The sequence below is a fragment of the Triturus cristatus genome, chromosome 4_1 (assembly GCF_964204655.1).
Source record: "Triturus cristatus chromosome 4_1, aTriCri1.1, whole genome shotgun sequence".
NCBI classification, from domain to species: domain Eukaryota; kingdom Metazoa; phylum Chordata; class Amphibia; order Caudata; family Salamandridae; genus Triturus; species Triturus cristatus.
In genome coordinates this window covers 728,186,075-728,210,832 of record NC_140585.1, presented here as the reverse complement: position 1 = coordinate 728,210,832, position 24,758 = coordinate 728,186,075, and the positions used below count along the sequence as shown (strand labels likewise).

The following is a 24,758-nucleotide window of genomic DNA, read 5'->3' as shown; positions in this document are numbered from 1 at the left end:
CGTCAATTAAGCTGTTGGTCAGGAACTCGGAACCATGCTTTGCAACTCTCTGAACCGGAGTAGTTACCCGAGCTTCTCCCGACTCTACCTTACTCCCTCGCAGCGCTTTCCCAAGGGCATTTCCATGAAGCGCTTCTCAGTGACGTTAGTTATATATGAACCGTAGTGATCCTTCCTTTCCAGATAGCAGTAGTGAAATATATTGCATTTATAGCGCCTATGTGGCTCAAAGAGTTGAACGCTGCCTGCGAACAGGTGCGGTCCCCTGCAGTCTACTTATTCGAATTCGGCTCTCTCCTCTCAAGCTAACATTCTTCCGAGGCCAGTAAATAGAGCAGCATAAATGGTCCGATAGCTGCGTCTGTTCTTTACAGTGCTTAGAAACGGCAGATGTTAGGAATGAAGCGCTATGTAAAATAAAATATTTTTCAAATAAAGGTTCTAGTGGATGTAAATATTAACATACTGCATATGCCTGCTCTTGACAATGATAGATAACCAATTGGAAATGAATCGATTCGAAATGGACGTGCCAACGTCACGCAAATCCTGTGCCGATTGAGAATGTCATTAACAGTCTAAAAATACAGTTTGTGGTACAAAACACTTTCCAGAGTGACCAGGACATCCTAGAAACGCTGGCGTTTGTGGGAGCGCGGAGCCTGCGGTAACCGAGCACAGAGGGGGTAAGTCCATCACCTGCTGTGTTCAGAAGGGTTCACTGGAGGTCCGTACCCTGTGAAGGGTGCAGCATGCGTCCTACCCCCGCAAACCCCACACACAATTGCCAGCTTTAACTCGTGTAACAGACCGATTAGAAAGAGCCCTGGGCCCTGAAGTCTGTTGTGATATGTCCTGCTCAGGAGAGGAATAAAGCCCCCCCGCCCACACTGGTGTCTCGCAGTTTCTTCTGCATTGTTCATTATAAATGAGCAGACGAACCTAGGAAGAGTTCAGCTTTTCACAAACCTCGATTGCCTTTTGTTCTAATAATAACTTCATATTCCATGCAGTTCTGCCGTTTCTAAGCACTGTAAATCACAGTGCTGTTCTGCTGCTCCTTGGCGCTATAACATAGGACTCCATTTGCCGAACTCTGAAGGATGGGTGGCTGAGTTGGCCTTTCCAGTATTTTATTTTGTGGCCTGTTTCAGGGATGGCTGTTCAGTGCGATTAGTATCACATCACTCCCACCCTGATTGAACTCCATGCACCCCTTTCCTGCTCGCACATCCTCAAAGCTAGCTGCATCCTATACAAACCCATCACCACCAGCGTCGTTCCTTATCTTACAAACAAGCTCAACAGCTCTGCTGGCTCTCGGCATACCATGGGCCAGGTCCCCATCAGACTGCAGAATAAAAAGTGTAAAAAAGAACAAGCATTGGCATAGCCAATAGGTCCCGCTTTTAGGACCTTATAAGTATTTAGTTATGCAGCACAATATCCTTGGTGCAACAACATCAACTGTTGCATGGCTAAACACTTATAAGGTCCCAAAAGCGAGACCCATTGGCTATGCCAATGCTTGTTTTATATAGGTTTTTTATTTTCATGCTTGAACCCAAACAATATAGTCATGCACAACATGCGCCATTGTCTTCGGATACATGTTGACGGTACATATAAACACAGTAATCAGTGTTTAGTAGATCTTAGCACAACCAAACACAGTGTCGATGTAAGAAAGTGAAATTACAGTTAGGGCACATGTACACATCTCTGAGGTCTAGCCAGGAGTCGGACCGGGAGTGCCATCCACAGACCCCAACCCATAGTAGGCCCTCCACCATCCCTAAATCTTGTAGCACTTAAGGGGAAATTCTCTGCTGCGGTATATCACCTTTTCCGCTGCCATTTAGAGGTCCATTCCCCTCTGCCACTCACGCACTGCGGGCACCACTGGCACTCCCCAGAACTTAGCCACATTCCCTTTTGCCATCATTCAGCCCAGTATGCTAAAAAGAAGATTTAAGTGTGGGATATCCACATGGTTCGGGATCCCAAAAAGCACAAACCGTGGGTCTAACTGGAGCGCCACCTCCAATATGTCTGAGAGTTCCAGAATAATTATCTACCAGTAAGAGAGTATACAGGAGCATTCCAAAACCAACAGCCTCAGCACACCGCAAACAACAGTGTGGAGGCTCTCCACCTGTTTTGCAGCCTATGGCGGTTATAACATACACTGTGAAGTATCTTAACTTGGATCAGGCACAGACACAATTTAATAGCCACTTCGCGAGGGTGCATTAGTGCCACCTCCTATTCTACGTCTTCGAGGTCATCCATGTCCTGCCCCCATCTTTCCTGCAACTTGCCCAATGTGCCCAGCATGACGTAGTTGTTGATTGTGCTACATGTGACGGAGACTGCACCGGTCTCTATTTCTTCCATCAATAGCCGCTTTTCTAATGGGGCATATTCTAGAATCTTGGCCCAAGCCAAACTACTCTGTCTGCCAAGAATGGTATTACTGTGCATACATAAACAAGCATTTGCAATGCAATAGGTCTCGCATTTACACAAGTGAGCTATTGGCATTGCAAATAACAATGCCTTTTATTTTTGTTTTTGTTTTTAAAACATAAATAAAAGGCATTAGCATTTACAATGCTAATAGCTTAAACTCTGGTAAATGCGAGACCTATTGCAATGCAAATGCTGGTTTATTACTCCTTTGTCTGCCCATAGCATGTTCCAGGGAGACTGGCAAGCTTCTTGTAACACTACTTGAATATAAAATATACTGCGTCTTGGCTGTTCCAAAGCTGTTGCTAAATATTTGCCATGCCCTGTGACTTAAGTAGATGCACCGTTCCCCAGCGTGCTGTCAAGGGACAGGCTAGTACAAGACAGCATTGTGCCCTATGTCCGAAATGATTAATGCCAACCTGGAAAATGAACAAAGAGTCCATTTAAACTGCGTCCATGCTGCTGCAGGGGCTCCTAATGCAACAGCGAGCAAAATAATGGGGTGACCCGGTGTCCCTCAGAACCTGGGTGGGCGTATTATATAAATACAATGGTTCTGTCGGGAATTTCTAATTTCTTTTAGAAAGTTTAAAAAATATTCATGACATGTAACAGATATAAGATAAATGAGGGGAAAAAAAAAAAGGCACACACCAATGAAGTTTGCAATTTGGTAATTTAAGGGAATAAAGTATTATGGGCTGTCGTAATACATAAGTTCAAAAGAGCAAAATATTGGTGACTTGTGGTGATAAAGTGACATGTGATGATAAATAGTATATACAATAGATTTCAAATGCGGTAAAAGTGAATAAGTAGAATAGAAAGGTACATTATTTCTTGATATGTCTTTATGGTTTTTCAAAGATGCTACAAGATCCTATGTGAATTGATCTGTGATCAGAAGCATTGTGTAGACATATAAGGGTGCGTCGACGTTTCGACCCCGTGTACTGCGCAAAATATAATAAGCGTCACGGTGGCTCTTCCTCAGGACAGTGCAGATGGGTATACAGCCCAAGCGCAGATTTTGGTTAATATCTGCGGGCGAGAAGGTTTTCTCAGTCAAAGTTGTAGTCCTGGTGAATCAAGAGGAGGCCTTGAGGATTTTTGAGGTAAAAGGATGATGTCTTCAATAAACTTGGGGTTTTACTTTTAAGCCAGTCCCATCATTTACGGGATCTGTAGTTCAGCACGTCTTGTCAGCTCTCAGTCTGGTGGAATACGATCCACAGATATTAACCAAAATCTGCGCTTGGGCTGTATACCCATCTGCACTGTCCTGAGGAAGACCCACCATGACGCTTATTATATTTTGCGCAGTACACGGGGTCGAAACGTCGACGCACCCTTATATGTCTACACAATGCTTCTGATCACAGATTAATTCACATAGGATCTTGTAGCATATGTGAAAAACCATAAAGACATATCAAGAAATAATGTACCTTTCTATTCTACTTATTCACTTTTACCGCATTTGAAATATATTGTATATACTATTTATCATCACATGTCACTTTATCACCACAAGTCACCAATATTTTGCTCTTTTGAACTTATGTATTACGACAGCCCATAATACTTTATTCCCTTAAATTACCAAATTGCAAACTTCATTGGTGTGTGTCTTTTTTTTTTTCCCCTCGTTTATCTTACATCTGTTACATGTAATGAATATTTTTTGGCGCTTTTATGTAAATCCTGTGTTGCTTTTTACCCTTAGCAACATACACAACAGTTTGTGAAGCCTGAATTTTAGAAGGCGAAGGGGGAGGCAGGGTGTGTAAATATTTGCAGATAGTGTCATGAGGCTTTGGTTTTACGACGGAGGTGAAGGCCTGGTGACCTGGGGTGGAAAGTGGGGATGGATTAAATGGGAGGCGGTGTCAATGAGTTGGGGCGAGTGCAGGGTGGCAGCCACGCTCTGTAGGATTTGGAGGATTGTATGGGGTGGGGGGGATTGTTTCTAGTGTTGAGCAAGGGGGAGCCATGGTTAGTATGGAAGGCTGAATGATGTAGGGTGTGACTAGAAACACCTAAATGGTGCTATTAGTGCCAAGGTTTTTTTCACCCTGCTTTAAGCTTTGTCGCCGTAATCAAAGTATATTGCTGCCATCGCCAACTATAACCAGCTAGCCCACGCTAAAATGCGGTTCAGCTCATCTTTGTAACAAGGCTTTCACAAACAATACAACTGTACAGAAAGTGCAGGAGTTGAAGACACGTTCGTTACCAGTATTTTATGTTCGTCATACATAAGCAACAGAGTGTGCACACTACAGATGTGCATGCTAGACACTGAACCAATGCCCATACTGATGGCATATAGCAATAAAGACTAAAGCAGCAAGTTAACAATCTAATCAAGTATAAAATAACAAGGGCACCAAATTAATGCTACTATTGCTTTTGCAACAGTGGCACGAAAAACGCTTTCAAGTGCCTTAAAGGAGAGCTCTGCCATCGAACTTTAGAGACTACACAGAAGAGGATATCAACCTACCAACACACCCATGCTTTTTGGGGGCTGGGGGTTAACCCTCACAATCAAGAGCATCTACTTCAACTTTCAATGTGCTCTCCAGCAGCACCCCTCCTCCAAGAACTTCTTAAAACCTCCCCAGGCATCATCATTTACATAGACGCTCATGAACTAGGCACAGTGAGGTCACTAAAGTGAGAAACGTGAATTATTATTCTAAAGTTGAAACAAAGTCCGAGTGCCCAGTTTTAAGTTTGGAAAACATTCAGCCAGCACATCAAACTAGTGCGTTGCATTAATTCATGTATTCTCTTTTATGGCTTCAAATGTTGTGTTCCACAGCCAGACACGCTTACGTGAAGACATCACCTTTCGGGAGCCCAGTTTCCACAAATCAATGCAAAAATAGGGACAACTAAGCGGCGATAGCTCCATATAACAAGGACTCGGTGAAATGTAAAAAAAAAAAAAGCGAGAAAAAAAATGATGGCCATTTAACACTTGCAAGCTTGGTTAATAACCAGGGATCATCGGCCGAATAAAACCTACATACTAGACGTCTGTGGCCCCTATGTAAAACGTCATTTTTAACTTAAGGCATATGCGCACATCAATTCATAGTTCTTCTCAGAGACTATCTGTTCAAACTACCTGCATGCAATGTAACTTTTATGATTAACTCCTGTGGTCAGACTAAACCAGCATGTATTCACCCATAGCACTCCCGTTTCGAGTTTCCCTCTCAGAAAATTTTCAACAAGCATCGATCTCTTGTCTTTATGGGGCCATGTGTTTCTAATTAGAAACACATGGCCCCATAAAGATAAGAAAGTGCTTTGCGACAGCAGCAAAGCAGGCGACCCAGTCTGGATTGGTGGCGAAAGGACGTCAACTAAAAACCCTCATTTCCAATGGCAGGCCAACGTTTAACACAAATGGTGACGCAAGCCAATGGAAATGAGGGGCAGGGCTTTGAGTCCCTTTCTGAAAACTCCTCATTCACAAAATCTCTCGCTGAGCAAGCAGCGCTTTGTGCTGCAACGCTAGCGAGACCTAAAAAATAAACTGGGATGGGTATAAATTGTATTACTGCAGCACAGAAGAAAAGTGCTTGATACACCCATCAGAGGAGATCTCCCCCACTGTGGTGAAGCCTATATTGTCCCAGGCCCCAAAGTGCCGCAGCTTCGCCACCTCTTTCAGCCATGTTCCCTTCCAAAGAGGTGTTGTTATGGTAATCTTGTGCCTACCCCAAGCATCCTAGAGGCCCTGACCCAAGCCACCAAAATCACCTTATATACAGGCGGCAGTCTCCGGGACCCTTCCTGCCATGCAGATGAGACCCACTTCCCCAGCTGCGCATGCTTGAGATGAAAGGTCGGGTGATCACGTAGTGCAAAAATCCAATAATTCATGTTTATCAAGTGAGCTGCTCAGTAATACCCGTCAGCATCCGGGACAGTAAACACTTCATTTAAAGGATTACGCTGCATTGTTCTGCGAAACACTCTTGGGTGTACCCAGTCCCACAGCAAGGTCCTCAATTCCCATTAATATTAGTGAGCCCTGTCTCAGAGACCAAGTAATACGTTTTCTGAAGCACATATATCAGTTTGGTCAGAGGAACCATTTTGAAAAGGGATACCCATCCAAGTAGGGAGTGGAAGCCCCCTTCATCGCTCTACATCAATCTGAAAGTTTGACAGAACCCTACCCACATTGCGAATGTAGCAAAGCTCCCTCTGCGCAGATACAAAAATCCCCAAACATCCACAGCCACGTGCAGTGGCAAAGAATCCAGCAGCTCTCAAGGAGAACAGAGTACTGATTTATCCCAGTTAATCCTATATCCTAAATGGGCAAAGTATTCCCATAGAAACTGAAAAAGCGCTGGGTCCATTATATAGAGGAGTATATAGTCAGTCTAGAGCAATAGTTTTTCCTCTAGTTTGTCAGATTACGAAATCCGGTACCCCTGTCGTGTAGCTAAAATGGTGGCCAGCCATTTCGTCTTAACGTTTAGCAATGAGATCAGGCAATTAGATTCACATCTACCCCTAGGTTTCCCATCTTTGGGAAGTCTGACAATGGTAGCTCTCTGGAGATCTGGTGGAGTTCCCCCATCGCTTCCACCTTCTGGAACAGGCCAAGCCAATAGGGACCTAGTTGCTCCACATATCTCTCGTAAAATTTGGCTGGACTGCCATTGGGTTCCAGAGTTTTCCCAGATCGCAGTTTGGCAATTGCTGCCTGCACCTCGGTCAAAGTCAGTCCTTCTAACCAGGGACTCCCTTGTAGTCTCATCTAGCTGAGGAATGGGAACAGGCTCCAGCTACTGCTCTATGGTGTCAGACACGTGTAGTGGTCAGGCCAGATAGAACTGTTTAAAATAACGAGCAAACTACCACACAATGAGCATCTGTGTTACAAGTATTCCTTGTTGAGGTATGAATAGTTTGCACCTACCTGCTCCCTCCTGCTCAGCCACGCCAGATGCCAACCAGTCTCATCCCCATACTCATATAGACGGTATAATGTGGCAAACATCTACTTTTTGGCCCCTTCTTTCACCAAGTCCGAGTACTCTGACTTTTAATGTTGCAACCTGCCTAAGGAGAAGAGGGTCAGCACTCGATCTGGGAGATCCCTCAAGCTGCAATGACAGATTCCAGCTCTGAGAGCTCTCTTACTGCCCTTCTCTTTTTATGGGCGATCAAGTTTTGGGCCCAATCCTGGAGGACAGTTTTCTATGATCGAGACAATATCACCCTGTAAGCCACAGACCTCATTTTCGGTAAAATAAAGTTCTGTATCCACCAAGAGTCCCCGTGCCACCGCCCTGTCCTGTAAGTCCCAGGCATTCAGCTTTCATCCACTGGCCAGCCGGTGCCTAAGGTGACCCAGTCCGACTAGCAGTGGGGAGTGGTCGGACAATCCCCTCACCAGATAGTCTGCTTGAGCTATGTCCTCCACCTCTCCCATGGGCACAAATACATAGGCGAGCCTCGAATAGACCCAGTGAGCACCAGAAAAGTAGGAGGATTTCCTTTCCGTAGGATGCATCCTTCACCATCTAATCAATTAAGCCTACCCTGTCAGAAAACTGCACTAGTGCCTCAAAGGAGGAGGAACAGTCTGAGCAACAGAATGATCTTGGCTCCCTACTAGAACGTCGCTCAAGTCCCTGCCTGGGACATGTAGTGTTGAGGTAGATTCAACAAGAATTTCTGTAACCTTGGGCACGGTAGCTGCCTGCAGTCGCAGTGGCACATAAACGCTCAACAAGGTCATCTCAGTGCCTCCCCAATGACCTTGGACGCCTACATACCTGCAGTTGTAGTCCACCAAGGTTTGGGTCACATGGATCAGGGGAGGCTTTTTCTCACCAATATGGCAACGCATTGAGCCACGCAGGTGAACCCTGCGTGCGCCTGTGTAGTGTATGCTCCCCCCAGAAAGTGACGTGTCCCCTGGTGAGGAGTCTCTTGGAGGAGAACTATGTCAGACTGCAGCCTTCTAATGTAATGTCCCACAAGCCCCTTCAATCTTGTGGTCTAGATCATTGACATTCCATGTCAACTACGCAAGGGGTGGGTCCTCTGTCTGACTATAGTGTGACATTTCCCAAAGAGTAGCAGTGTGACTGCATCGCAGGCTAGGCACCCTCTGAGGTGAAATTAGGACTCTGTACCATTGTGATCAGCAAAAGCAAAATAGAACATAACCCCTCCCAACAACTACCCGCCACCCAACCCCCCCCACTTTCTTCCCTCAGCACAGAACCACAACATCACAACATCAGACCCAGATCATACATCAAGAGAATACAAGATGTCTGTAGCCCACCACCTGCCTTAACTCGCTAACCCCAAAACAGCGCTGGCAACCAAAAGAACAAGAGAAAAGAGAAAGAAAGGAAAAACACACTCTCCAAATTGAGTGTTACAGGTGTGGGGGGGGGGGGGGGGAAAAGAGTCTGAAGGGGGGGGGAGAGGGTGCAGGGGAATGAACAAGTCACTCTCAGAAGCTCACGCTTAGTTAGTTGGCTTCATTCAGGTGCCAGGCCCACCTCAGCCAGGAACTCGCCTTTGCCACCGGGGACGTGTGACCCAAGTGCCCCTGGTACAGTTTGGAAATTGTGGCAGCCAGTGGGCGCATGCTGTCACACTCTGGCGGAGAGTTACTAGCCAAAACACCCGGCGATGTTTCACCCTGCCCTTCTTAGTCTTTTTTGCTAGCAAATTTAGCTCACACTTTGTGTCTAAGGAGACTCCGGACCTCCACTCTATCCTTCAATCAATCAGTGGGGTCTCCTTATGCCACAGCACGGCACCTAGGCTTGGCTCTATTGCCTTCTCCTCAACTTGCATACCTTTGGTTACGCCCTCTCAAAAAGGAAGCACTCTGGCCGGTCCTCTCCCCAACTGCTGGCTGTCTAGAAGGCCGCTCCTCCGGCAATATCCAAGCCTCTGCAGGAGAGTGAAAAAAAAGTGTGCCTTACCTTCAAAAAGGACTTTGAGCTTAGCAGGGAACAGACACTTGTAGTGGAGTACAGTCCTTCCTGCTGATAAACTCACCTCCATGCACAAGCAGAGAACTTTACATTGGCCCAGCAAAGTCCCCCATGCCACCGCAGCCTTCACAGCAACATCAGTCCGCCGATATAGGCAGCCATCCAGCACCCCGCTCCCTCCTAAGGCAATGCTGGGCAACAGCGCCCCCTGATCAAGGTTGCCTTCTGACCAGTATGCACAGGCAGTGCGGGAGGGGACAGGACCGACAGTTCACCAGCCAGCCCCACGGTATCACTGCAGTCAGACGCAGGGGGATGATATGTGAAGGGGCTGCCCCCATCAGTCCCTCTGTCTCCAGCAAACTTCTTCCAGGGCCCAGGCAAGGAGGGGAGGCGGGAGGGGTGAACAAAACACCTCCAGCTGCACCAGAAAGCAGTCAATGGAGCAGTCCACAGCCCGCAACAGCCAGGGGAGGCCCAGTCGCTTCTCACTCCTCACCTGAGCCAGCCTCTCGGGACTTCTACCCAACCACAGGGCTACCGGCAGTACCTCAGATATCGCCTCCCACCGACTCCCGATCAATGCACACTGCTTCCCAAGCAGCATCTCAAGGGACAAACTGCCGACAGGCCCTGGTGGATGGCCAACTTGGCCTCTTCGCTCCGCGGCAGGCAGCAGTCAGCCGCACTGCCTGGCTCTGGCGGCCAAAGACAACAGTAGCTAGGCTGCTGTGCAAGCCCCAACAAAGGGAGCCACGGGCAGAGGAAATGCTTCGCAGTCAGCAGTGTCACCGGCAGCTCCGCGGTCCGATCCTTCAAGCTTGGCCAGTTCCGGCACCGGCCTCAGCTCCCGGCCTCTGCCATGATAATATTGTTGCCATGGCTGCAACAGCCATTCACAGGGCCATTAAGATTGCATCCCTGCACTATTGCGGGCAAGCACCTGTCAAAGTTGTGACCCGCAGTGTCAGGGTGTAGATCAGGGGTTGGGGGCAGATAGCGGATGGTTGACTGAACTGCTTCAGGATAAATTGCGAGCCACCGGAGATCTCGGAAAATGGGGCTAGTTGGCCATCCTGCTGGCCATGCCCCCTGCACAAGAGATACTTGACCAACCTATCACAATGAAAATAACCTTGGACAGGGATTTTTAAACATCATTGACATGGGCCAGAACAGAGTACCAGTTGACTGGAGTAGTATATCGGGAGGGATGAGGCTGCAACTCTGACTGCTACACAGACTAATTGCCAGGAATCAGCTCGGGGATGAAAACAAAAATCTCAGGACTGTAGGAAGCGGTCTCTATATAGTGTACTAAAATGAAGTACACTGTGCAGAGACTCCAGTCAGTCCCTTATTGGTTTACAGAGGCAAAAGTAGACAATACTAACGCTCTATTTGTGGTAGTGCTAGGCATTTGTTGTACTCACAGAGGCAATAAAGGAGACACACACTCAATAATAAACTTTACAGTAAGTACTTTCAAAGTTACTATTTTTAAGAGTTCAGAACATATCACTTTTATGCGCCATTACGTACCATTGAAGTCAATAGGGAAAAGCAGAAAAATGCATATAAAATCAGGCATTGTTTTCATAAAGTTCACATTCTCGTTTTAGGTGATAGTAGGACCAGGTTCAAAGTTCCAGCAGCAGAAGATTGGGAGCGTCCTGGAGTCGGCTGAGAGCAGGTTGCGGAGGGGGATGGCAGCTGGTGCGCTACGACGAAGGGAGACAACTGGAAAGACAATGCACCGGAGAACTTAATGGCAAGTCTGGTGGGTCCCACTCGAGGGAGGAGGTTGCAAGCGTCTTGGGACCAAGAGAGCGTAGCTGGGTTGTTACCGGGGCTGGTCCGGCCGGCTGCAGAGCAGTTAGGTCAGCAGGCAACTTGAAGAGGCGATTTTTGGACAGCTGGCCCACTCACGACATGGGTGTTAGGTGTCTCAATATCTCTCGACAGGTGCATGCTTCTGGGGTAGTTGGAGTCTGGCACAAACTCATCATCTTGCAGTTTGAAGAGGGTCCTGTGCCCCAGTATTAGTACGGTGTGGCTCCAGTAGGTCCTGGTGCCTCCAAACTCAGTGGGGAGACAGATCTGATCCTTCGGAGCAGATGTACTTATTTTGGTACGGGTACTGCATCAGTCGCCAGGGAGCAGCACGTCGTCAAACCGGAATTAGCAGGATCAGTGCCTGCATCAAGAGAGGTTGTTGGTGATTTCTCAAAGGCTGGAGAAGCTTACGGGGTTCTTGGAGTCTTCACAAGTTCAGGACGAGACTGCACCACCAGGATTGTCAAGTCCTTGAGGCAACTAACAGGGTTTGGTGCCAATTTTCTCCACAGTAGAGCTTCAGTTCTTGGACAGCAGCTCTTCTGTTCATTTCATCTTCTTGCCTGTCGAATCTAAGGTTAAAGGTCCAGGGATGCCACCTAAACACCAACTTTAGGGGCTTTAAAGGGGGAGGCAGGTAGTACTCGATCGGCTATCTACCTTTAGGGTGTCTACACCCTCTAAGTGACCACTTCCTGTGGAAGGGGCACTGCCATAGCCCTGATGGGTTGTTTTTCCACCATCCCAAGATTGTGCATTTTCAGAAGAGGGGTTCAAATAGACTGACACCTTGGGTGTGGTGCTGGCTGAATGAAGACTCTCCTCCTCATCTAACTAATTTCCCCACCTATGCTCCTGTCAAAAGTGGAGATGGCAGGAGGGGGGAGGGGGGTTGACATTGCCTACTATCTGGGGATGCCTGGGCTGCATTTCAATGGCAGAATCGCCTTTGAAGCTTCCTACTCTGGAAGACCATTCCGGCCTGAAGGAGGTGGGAAGCACCTCTGCCCAGAGCAGTCTTTGTTTCTGGCCTCTGAGAGCACAGGCTCTCACCCCAGGAAGTCAGAAACATGTCAGGCTGGCTATGACTAGTCTGAGACCACACCAGTGCTTGGTAGGTTTTTAGGGGACCCTCTAAAGGGTATGTTGTGCGCATTTATTAATAAATCCAACTCTGGCATCAGTGAGGATTTATCAAGATGAGAGGTTTGGTACCAAACATCTCTGGGTAGAGTGGAGCCATCCTGGAGCTAGGTGCCATGTTGACTCTTTGGTTTTCTCTGCACCAAGACAATCAGCCTACAATGGCAGTTTGCGTGGTCTTGGTGAGGGGTCTTTAAGGTGGCACAATTTGTGCTGCAGCCCCAGTGGACCCTCTTCAGTCCCATTGCTCTAGGTACAAGGGGTACCGTTTACTAGGGCCTTATAAGGGAGGCTGGAGTGGTACAGTTTTAGGGAAAGAACACTGGTACTGGGAGCCTGATTGGCAGGGACCCAGTACACCTCAGTCAAGGTTGCATGAAAAAAAACAGGCAAAAAGTGTGCGTGTGTGTGTAGGGGCCTGCAGCAGACACCCAGTTTCTTACAAGGAGAATCAGAAGCAAAGTATACAAATGTTATTATTTATTTATATGGGAGATGGAACACAAAGAATAAAATGTTAGGAGCTAGAATAACCAGAATAAGGTGGTAACCAGCACTTACCAAATCCTGAACAAAGCTGTGAGGTCGCTTTGGTGATCTGAAGTCCGGCAACTCAAGGAGTGTGAACACGATTTTAAACATGATAAGTAATCTGGGATCACAAAGTCAAATGATACAAAACAGATGACAAGGTCTTAAAAAAGCGGCATTTTAAGGAGAAATAAAGGCGCAAGTCAGACACAAACACGACCTGTCCTACATGCCTTTGTCATTCGACCAGACAAATTAGATTTACTGAGAGAGAATTGAAAAGACTTAGCTCTCAGTGGGAAGAAGGACCTGCTTGAATGAGATATGGTCTAGATGTACTGGCAATCCTCATGTAAGATACAGGTTCAATGAAGAGGTAGCAAAAATGAGTTCTATGAGACTACAACATTTTCCAATGCTTGTTTTTGTCAGTGAAGAGACCACCTTCACATTGCAATTCACTCGATCAGCAGAACGTGGAAAATACATTTTACACATAACGTACCTGCCAACCTCACATGGCGCCACCGTATCTCACACGATTTTGGCCCCTTTCACACGGTCACCCGGTGAGGAGCCAAAATCACACAGTGGCAGGGAGGACGAGCTGAAAACTCCTGTGAACAGGTGAGTTTCAGCTCGTTTTCAGAGGCTGTAGTCAGCCGATGTCCATTAAAAGCCGTGAAAACACCTAAGGACATAGGTGACAGCCTCCATGACGCTTTTTTGGGGGGGGGGGGGGAGGGGGTGGGGGGCTTAGTGCGGTGCAGAGTGCCTCTTAGATAGCTCTCAGCTCCAGGCCCCCTTCTCACACGTGAACCGTTCCTGTAAATTGGCAGGTATGACATACACATTTCTTTTTAAAAACATGGATCAGAAGTAAATAACAGGATTCTAGCTTTGGTGGTAAACCCGATCTTAAGTACAGAAAATAATTTAAATTAGATCTAAATTGCGGCGATCATATTTCTTAAGAGATAGTTCCAGACAGCAAAAGCATTTCATAAATGAGACTAGGTTGAATATCCCCCGACCTCCAACTGCATAGCTATTTTAGTTTAGATACAAGGACAGGTCAATGATTGTCAGAAAGAACATGTTTCCATGAAAGAGTCTCATCACCAAAAGGCTCAATTAATTAAAAGAATTAGCTTGTGAGCCCCTACAACACAGAAAATACAGTTACAACTAGGCAAATTCAAGTGTAGGAGAGAATGTGACCATGCCTATCATTTATCATTGAGGCACGCAGAAGGGGATGCAGCGTGAAAATCTTTATATTAATTCAAACTGGAATGAATATTTTTAAGACCCAGTTTGGCACAGACCCACGCAATGGTTTTTATTTTAAAATACACACTAAGCAACTAGTCTGCTTATTTTTGGAAAGGATAAGCTATTGGATTGAATTGGATTTTTTTCTTTTCTTTTAACTCAAAAGAGCTTCGAATATAGCAAGAACGTGAATTATTAGTTGTGGGAGATAGTACTCCACCACAATTAATAAAGTCACTTACTTGTTCAGTCAGAGGTTTCAGTAATTTTAACCTGAGCTCAACCCCTGTAGCTATAGCAAAGGGCAGACAATATTAACTTAAAGAAAATATGTAAAGCATTTACTAGCACCTAAACAATTAAAAAGTCAAATACACAACACAATAATCCCACTCCAATATATAAACTCAAGAGAAATATTAGCAAAATGAAACAAAAGTTCAGTAAGGGGAACAGGATAGGAATATTTAAATTATTCAAGTGGAAAAAGCACCAGCAAAGTAAAGTATCCAACATGAGTCAATGGTAACAGCAGAATGGGAGCAAGGTATAATTCCAGGCCGCCTGCAATGGAGCTCCTATTGGAAACACCAAGCAGATTGGTCTTTGTGAATATCTTGACGCCAAAACATTTGAAAACATTTTAAGCCACACTTCAAAAAAGTGCTTTGTCCGGTTTTTAAAAAGAAAAATGTTCAAATATCCCAACACAGAATGGCACTTGACCAATTTATGAGAAGAAAAATCCTGGTCATGAGGGTTCCTGCTGAAACTGTATCCAGCAACGTGGAACTAGATAGCTGAAGCAGGTTGTTCCCACTGCCACTTAAGAGATTTCTCAGAGAAAACTTCTAGGTCACAAAGCAGAATAAAACGTAGCTTTTTTTTCTGAGGTGCCATGAACGTGCCGGTTGGGTACTTTTTAGCGGCCGGCTGAATCTCTGGAAGAAAACGTTTTCAAGTTTTCTTCTGGTGCCCAGATAACCATAGGAGTACACTTCCTCCGGCGAGGTACTTAGAGACTCTCAGGGTGTCAGGCAGAGGCCAACAGCAGGTTCAGTTGCAACTGGTTAGCTGGGCACTTTAGGAACATGGTCTCTTGCAGCTATTGTGTCCCTGTAAGTACAAGCGGTCAGGCAACTGACCCTTGGAGTCCTTTGTCCTTGGTACAAGTGGGAGCAGGGCCAGCAATTCAGGTATCTTCACAGGTTTTAAACAGTAGGTGCACCACTTCATCTGTTCTTTTCCAGGCTGAGAAAGTATTCCAAGGATGGTGCAGTGGGATGCCACATTTACGCCTGGCATCAGCTAGAAGGTGGAATGACTCTGGACTCTTCCCTGACTAATGGGGGACGAATTTCCCAGGAGGCAACCTCGACCCACTTTTGCAACAGTTCCGGTTTGTTCTACTGCAAATAGCCCCAGAGTGCATTGTATTCTCAAAATCCAAGATGAGGAAACAGTTCTCCCTATGTGCAGAGCTAGTGTGCCCACCCAGAGGTATGGCAGGTGTAATGATAAGTCCCCTCTTCTGTTACTCAAAACTGGTTCTAAGATTTGCTTTCCTCCCACTGGGTTTAGTGCCAGCTTGACTATGGGGATATTAGTTTGGCCTTTTCAGGCGTCACCTGAAATTTGCTTGTGACAAGGGACCCTGAACTACGAGCAATTTTCACCACACTTTAAAGGTCAAACACTTGATGGTCAGCTGCTGGAACGCTAATGTAAACTGGCTTTAACGAGCTTCGGGAAGGTAAAGGGTAACTTTCTAGAAGTTCTTAAATACTTATTAAAAATCAGACCATCTTTGAATTAGGCTTTTATTAAATATTAAAAAGAGCGGTTGCATTATTTGTCTACCTAGTACCAAACCAGAGATACAGATATAATATTTTAAATCGGTACTCTAGTTTAATATGAAAGCCATGAATAAATAGCTTTAAGAGAGCTTGTCACCGCAGGGCATGGCAACATAAAATTTGTACACGTCCTATTGTTAAATTCCATGTACCCTACCTTGTCCCCTACCACATAGGGCTGACCTATTAATATTTAAAATGAAAGTCTTTCCCTTGTCAAAAGGGTTATTGGACAGCTTTGGCTGCAGCAGTCAGGTTATACTGGTAGGCCTGAAACCTTGTTTTCTTTGTCACAATAATTGGTTGTTCAATAAGTGCTTCAGTCCACAGGTGACTTGACTTTCCATGCCATGGTTGTAGTTTCTATACTATGGCTTTACAGGATAGTTAAATATGCCAATCAGAGACAAGCCAGTTTTTACATGTTTTAGGGGTCATAGCACATACAATGTGCACAGGACAACAGTGCCCCAATTTTCAGAGTCTAAAAAATTGTCATACAAATCATAAATAATGGGAGTGACCACACAGAAAAAGAAATAACTTCACAAAAATGTATTTCGCACAAGTGCATATTGTGGCAATGACACCAAATGTTGGATTTTCTTTAACAGGGAACACCTGCAATAGTGTTTAAAGCCAATGCAAAATACTACACATAATTACACAGAAGACAGACCTGAATCCCCCACTGCGAATGCCGATGGAAACCACAGAATATCAACATGTAGGGGTTTAGTGTTTCTCTGGCAGTCGCCTTATGTACATTGTGAAATCTGTAAGGAGTAACACTTGATTATAAAATCTTTTAATAGTGCAACGCTTTTGTTGTAAATGTGGTTAAATGACAATTTTTCTTAATGCAGAAGTGATAAAAGGATGTTTAAAATGAGTTGATGTGCACTGAAGGAAGCAATGGAGACTGGTTGCCACTGAAATAGAATCAATTTCTTCATAATGTCTCATGTTCCATACAACATTTCTAAAAGTTAAAGTGCACTTGAAATTGAACATCGTAATTTTTTTTTTTTAAACAGATTTTATTTGTCAAGATATCACATATAGTGCAGATCTCTGAACCCCAAAGACAACTGCCGCATGCAAGATACAAATTGAATATGACCATTTTTCAAAAGAAACACCAAAAAATATAAAACGCAATACAAATAAAATCTTAGAGCCCCCAAAACAACCAACCCACCCCACCCGCACACCCAAAGCACTGTCCTCTAATTCTATGGTAACTTGTCGCTAATCCAAACTGCCATTAACTCCCAGAAGATCCCAGTATCCACTAAACCATCCCAGGTCATGGAATGCGGACAGAGCGCACGTATATGCAAAGCCCAGGAGAAACAAACAATAAACGGCATGGAGGTCTCGACTTCGACTCTCCCGCGGCGGCTCATGCTCCAAGCCACGATAATATGCCCAGCGCCTCCAGATCTTGTAATGCTTCCGGGGGCACCCCCTGGCCTCAAATATAGGGATCTCCAGGCCCATGCAAAAATCCATGCCGTTTTTCCAAAACGAGAGGGGAACTTCCGCCTTCCAGGCCTGGCTATGTCCCTGTTCGCCAACGTAAAACCCAGCAGCAGGAGATGATGCTTATAGATATTGCCCCCGATCCCTTCCATCACATGCAGGAGAGCTAGTTTCGGTGAAATGGGGAGCTCCCACCCCAACACTTCAGAGAGACAACCCAACACCCCCTCCAGAATCTTGCTAAAGCAGTGCAATGCCATACAGTGTGTAACAGGGTCCCATCCTCGTGGCCGCAACTGAGGCATTCCGGGGAAGCCACCAAGCCCGCCCTCCAGAGCCTAACCCTGGTGAAATAAACTCGATGAAGATATTTAAATTGTATAAACCGCAGACTCATCACAATAGCCGCTCCCCGTGGAGAAGCCAGGGCCTCTGTCCAGTCTTCCTCATCTAAACGACCAATGTCACCCTCCCAGGCCTTCCTCAAGCGTTGCAGCGATGGGGAACAGTGCGTAAACAGGGACTGATAGATTTTCGAGATCTTATGGTCTAGGAGGTCCCCCATAAATACCCTGGCTTCCACTGGGCTAAACTCCGGCAGCGAGGCCAGACCCTCGAGACTGGAAGAAATAGCATGTCTAAATTGTAAATACTTAAAAAATTGGGTCTTCGGCATCTGAAAGTCCTTCTGCATTTTTGAAAGGATTTTAATAGCGAACCCTGCATGACATGAACATTGTCGATTTAGAGACTGACCTGTGTTTTATCATGGGAAATAGGTAGTTCATGTGCTTCCAAAGTGGATTAAGGGTGAAAAACATAATTTTAAGACTTTTGCGTTCCTTGACATAAAAATAACTTGTGCATTTCTACATAGTGTTTTCAGGAAGATTTTTTATGATGTGCTTGTTATAAGACACATTTAGAGAATCAAATTCTATTTTCGTTGCTTTTATGCCAGTACACATTTTGAATAAATAAGGATTTTTCAAATTGGCCTAAGTTTTCTTTATTATTCAGATGTTGGCAATCTTGAAATTTGTGTTATTTGTAAGGAGCTTGATATGGGCCATGGCCAATAAAGAATACTATGAGTAGCCTCTCCTATAGCTATAGTAGCAACTGGTCAAATTTAAAGGGGAGAAAAAAATTGTACATTATTATTTTGAACAATACAACTAAAAATCTATTACAAATATTGAGGGTCAGCCTTCTAGATGAAGCCTTTCTTGGGAAATGTGTATTGGAATGTACTTACACCATATCGCGATCTAGCTCTATACCAGATGCAAATAAAACTAAAACCCTTCTCTTCCCTTCTCCACTACATTGTATAATATTAGTTTTCTTCTTTACATGCAACTAGACCATATTACACCCCTTGCATACTGCAATATTTAGGGGCAGTACTTAAGCTTTCTTGAGCCTGTAAACTACCAGCCTCCAGTTTCTGGACCGATTCATGTATGGTGGGATCAGTCATGATCTAGACCCCTTCTCCAGCCGTCTACCTTGTGCTCTCTCAGGTTGGGTCTCTAATGTTTTGCGGGTTTCCAGCAAAGCGGAACATTCGTGTTTATTCAGTTCTAAGACACAAACGCCCACGTAGATGACGTCTTATTTTTGTTAGTAATGGGTGGCTTGCAACTGGCACACTATCGTTTATTCGGCTCTCTTGTAGGTTTTCTACCTGGCATACTGGACCAAGATGTATTTACTAATGTGCACTTTGCCAAGCACTGTATATATAGTATTGTAGACATTCATATAAACTTAGTCTTGTCACAATTCCAAGGATGAGGTTCCCGATAGTCCCTTCTTTCAAAATGAGTCAGTGTCATCTCAAACTTACTCTCTTGGCTATGGACTGCAAGGTTTGCTTGGAGTATTTAACAAAGTCTCTTTTAAGTCCATTATGGATACATGTATGCTTTAATAGAAAAGAAACAGATGTTTTTATAAGCTTACCTGCGAAATACAACTGTCACTCAAAAAAGGGAAATGAAGACTACCTACAAATTGTCTAACCTACTTAAAGGACAGTTACTAGAATCCCTATTAAATTCTCCACACAAGAAAATGCATTTCCAAATATCCGGTGATCCGTTTTACACTTTTCCAGTATTAAGATTTTAAAAATAAATTAGGATCAACAGCCATTTTGTACCCTCAACATCAATCACATTTGTTCTTTAAAGACTACAAGTAAATAACAGGACAACCTGCACTTGAGTCAACATGAATGTTCATCACTTACTGACTCGGCTATTGGTGAGTGGATACCTTGATTTTCAGGGTTGTTCGCTCTTTGTGAAGTTCAATAGCTCTTTTCTTTGTAGCTCTACATTTTTCTTTCGGTAGACAATTTCCTTTTCCTGGCTGCTGCCTTTAGCACTGATGCGGTTGACATCATTCAGGTTCCCTCTCATCAACAGTGATTGTTCTTCTGCATTTTGCATCCTCTATATACATACTATTGAGTCAGAACGCCTTTTTAAGATATGCCCACTGGACCGGATCGGCTTCCAAAAATTTGGCACACTTAAAGGTTCTTCATAAAGAATTTAACATGGTCCATAGCAGCATTTGCAACCTTTGCCAGCACAAGCACATTATTTGAACCAAATAAATGATTTGTCAAGCTGTGAGGTTATGCCCCAAGAGTAGGACTGAAGAAAGTAGAGATTAAAAAATGACAGCCAACAAGATTCTCAACAACAGGAGACCGACAGCAAACAGAATAGCAATTATGCGCAATCTGACGATAAAGATCATCATAACAGCAGGGTTATACAAGAATTCAATAGGCAATAGATATTTGAATTGGAAGAAGACACCTACAATGTCACTGGCAACATATTTTATTAGTGTATATTGTAAGAAAAACAAGTTTCACAGAACTTTTTTTTTTGTATATAATTTGCAGGATTCCATCTTGACATCTGCCATCTTCAACCTCTACATGGAGCTTTCAACCTTCTCAAATTCCTGCACTCTCTGTGGGTCTCAGCAAGAGTCTTCCAAAGTAGTCAAAAAATGCCACCACAAAGAGATAGACTATTCCTGCTAGAAGACGGACTTCCGAACTGGCATTTATACTCTCTTCCTCTTGAATCTGGATGGTGGCACACTGGCCCCTTTAAGAACACCCTACATGTAGCAGCAAATCTCAGGAAGGGCCTGAAGAAATATGATCTCCCCCATTGGGATGTAACTCCGACTTACCTTGCCACCAGGTACCATATTAGAATGTAAAATACTAAAATATCAACATTAGATAGGTACGCATATCTAAAAGTATTCGAAATGGTAATAAAATAACACTTCTATATAAAAAAAAAGATTATGTATATACCTATTATAAAATGATACACGAAAATATTAGGATACTGCAGATAAGAGAGAACGCATGATAATGAACATAAGTTCAGAGATTTAAAGGACCCAACAGGATTGAAATGCAAAATCCGAGGACAGCAGGAAGGGGTGGGGGACGGAGGGTGTCAGAGAAAGACTGAAGTTTTCTAATTCTAAGAGAGCAGTCACACCATTATAGAAAAGAAAGACCATGTTAAAACTATAAAACACTTTCCATAGACGGAAAGCAGAATAGCAAGGAAAACAAAAACTTTTAGTTAAGTCTAGGTTTCTCTCTATTTTTTCCATTACTCTCACTTACCTGGTTTAATTCTTCGCAGGTAACTAAAAGGGTGGTGAGGAAGAGGGGACTGCTTCAGACCAGCCCACAGGAAGATGTCCACCTTGTGGAGGGAAGAAGACAACATGTTTTGTAGGCTTATCAACATTTTGGCCAAGACCAAAAGAATGTTTTGGAAATAAAACAATAATTGTAAATAAACCTCACTTTATTCCCTTCTCTGTGCCCTCGGGTTTTATTGAGTCATGAGAATTCCCACCCCTAACACAATACTTAAACTTTCAACAAGATGTTCAACATCATACACACAGGGTGCTTTTATTTCCAAAATATTGCCCGAGCTGCTGCCGAGAGGATGAAAAGGGTGCATGAGTTGAGGAAATCCTTCACTGGCTTGGAGGCACGAGCAAATGCTCTGTATTTGGATTGCATCTTGATAGAAATCTGAGAAGACAATCTTGATATTTGTGCTGGTGGAGACAGACACACAATACTTGAGGCTCCTGAGCAATCACCCACAATGATAGCATATCACTTCATATGTCCTTCATTGGTCTGCCATTTCACAGTTATGGATTATTTGATAGATTGTTTTGGTGTACTTTAATTATAACTTTGTCCTGATGCAGCAACTGATTGCTTTCGGTTGTGGTTTGAGAAGTGTTTTTTTCTTACTTGTTTGAGTGCTAAAATTCCATTCCCCCTGCCTCATCAGTAGTGTTTTTCTGTCTAATGTTAATAGAAGTATGAATGTGGATGCAACTCTAGCTGTTAGTATAATGCTTAACATGGTTTATGAGCCTATTTAGACGTCTATGATTGACTTAGACCATCTGTCATAACCTAGTATTATTAAATGCTAAAATACTTTAACCTAAAAGATACTTGCAAACAGACTATTGTTATGAAGAACAGATTAGTTAATTTTGAATACAAAGTCAGGGTCTTTAGTGTATTTGGACTGAAATCCAAGTTGTTGTACATTATGCCAAATTGCTTACATATAGGCTAAGAAATGTTATATGGCCATTATGGTCATTGTCGATATTTCTAAGTTAGCATGGGCTCTGCTGCCATGATGCTGCTTTTGCGCACATTACTACATGACTTTATTTTGCAAGACTCGGTTTGTGCCTTTCACATGAGAACTGTCTGCTTTCTGCGTTCCCTACCGGTTCCTGAAGTTTAGTCTGAATACGATGTGCAAGGTCAGTAAACAATGTCACTTGTTATTCTGTTCTTGTCAGTCCCTAGCACCTAGACAAAACATGCTAAACACAGCTGCACTGCTGGAAACTCATGCTTTGATATTAAGGAGATGCATGTTGTTAAAACACATACTTGGTGAGAGACCCTTCCTTGGGGAAGAGCTGTGCAGTTTCTATGATGTAAAACCTCCATCTAAGCACTAAGGTATGGGGTCTGCTGACAAAACCCAGAGATCTTCCTTTATATAATGAACTTCAACATAGAAAGGGAAGGGTAGTTAGGTTTTTTAGTCCTTTTTCCACTGTGTGTATATGATGACATCCCCCTTAATATTCTATAGAATTGTAACAATGCTAACTGTTTTAGGTTTATGCATTTTGCTGCTGGTAGTGGCTTGTATACTGCATTATAGAGCACGATAGTTAAAATAAACATTTTAAACTATAACCGTGACAAGTATGAGTGAGTGAGTGAGCGAAAGGGTACGTCTTGCTACCGCGATTCCTGAGAGTCTGGAGTGTTGTGTTCTGGGTTGTCTAATCCTTTGTAGCTTTGTGATTATGTAGGAGAACTAATGAGACACTATAGCTAGTCGGTTTTGGGTACCAAGGTGGTAGGAAGGCACAAACCCTATACACTGAGGTCCTGGTTTCCTGCGCATAGTTCTGTGTATGTGCAGAATCCTCGCAGAAGAAACACATAGGTATTTTGATAGATGGATCAACATCAATCATTCACAATTTTGGTTTATGGCAGTCGACAGTTACCATTATTTTAAATATAATTGTGTAGTTCTAGTACAGTTTATTAGTTAGTTAGGCCAGAAATTAGTGAAGGGCCTCCGCCAGTCACCATGCAGTGTCTGTAGGTCTCTCTCCATGTTGTAGGATTCAGCTCTACTCCTCATCTTCGAAGTGAGCTTACATTACGGAAGTAGTCACCATTCTCTCAATTCTCCAAATAAAATAGAAAAAAGAAACCAATGATGACAAATTGAAGTTAGAGTCTCTTTAGTCCACTTCATTAAGGTAACAATATTTTATCTCGCATAGGTAAATACTCTGTGAAGAATCCAGCAGTAATATCATCACGTATAGTCTACGATTTTAGAGACACACAAACTATACAAAAAGAAATGCTGTAATGAACTGTGGCCCAGATTACGATGGTGGTCAGACTGCACACCGACAGGCCGTCAGTGGCAGTCCGAAAGCTGGATTACAATCCCAGTGGTTGGAACCGCAGAGGTCAGGGGGTATGACCGCCGCCTGCACCAGGATCAGTGATCCCGTGGGGCTGCGGTGCCAAAGCAGGCTCCGCCGTCTGGATTAGGATATCCCTTTCAACAGTCTTTTCATGTCGGGAAGACTGCCATGAAAAAGCGGTCGGAAACGGAATTTGGGGGCCCCAAACTGGGCCCTCTTCCATCATGGACCACTGTAAAGTGGCCGTGCTGACACATGCAGTGCCCGCACTCATCACTATGCACCGTATGCCATGCACGACATGGGACATGGCACGCGGTCAAGGGACGTGCAGGAGGTGCTCCTTATGGCGGTTTGTGCTGCAGCCTTTTCCCTTGGCTGCAGCACAAGCTGCTGTGATAAGGAGCACTTTCGAACAGCAAGCACGGCAGTCGTATCGTAATGCGACAGTCGGACTGCCGCCAGCTTGTCAGGCGGTCTCCTGATCATCGCATTAGCGGGCTGCGGTGTGACCAATCACCATCGTAATTGGCCTCTGTATGAGAAAAGTAGTGAGCACTGGCAAAAGAAGCAAGATGGTTCCTCTATTTGTAGGCTGTAATTGGGATAGCATCCCATACCCATTAAAACGTTAAAACAAGCATTGGTAAAGCCAAACAGTCCTGCCTATGAAAGACCTTATTAGCATTATCAATTTATATTTAGACATACTGCACAGCAGCGCAAGTTTTTGTGCAACATGGCTTTGAAGTGGAAAACAAAAAATTATGTGACTAGCGTTGGCTGCGTCAGAGCATTTTTTTCAGCCCTGTTGCACTACAGCCCGCGCTAAGCTTTCATCAAATGAAGCTGAAAGAATCAAGAACATTTCTGATACTGAAAATGTAATAGGAAGGAAACATCTGACAAGATATAGACAGTTGAAAGATAATATTCGCCTCAGTCTTTTTAATAAAAATCAAGATTTTCTATCCATATCTTACCTCAGAAAAGCTGCATCTTACTACAAGACCGGAAGCTTGTATTATGCCTATTCATCCCTACCGAATAGGCATAAGCCACCAGTTTGCAATAAAACATCCTG

General features: G+C 44.2%; 1 protein-coding gene across 2 annotated transcripts in view; it reads right to left on the bottom strand.

Annotated features, from left to right (window-relative positions):
• Positions 1-24,758, bottom strand: part of MRPL42 (mitochondrial ribosomal protein L42) — a 171,403-nt gene that overhangs the window by 116,533 nt on the left and 30,112 nt on the right. For both annotated transcript variants that reach the window (XM_085653197.1, XM_085653198.1), the window contains exon 2: positions 21,282-21,363. In XM_085653197.1, the coding sequence (XP_085509323.1) occupies positions 21,282-21,363 (82 nt within the window). The remainder of the gene's footprint in view (positions 1-21,281; positions 21,364-24,758) is intronic.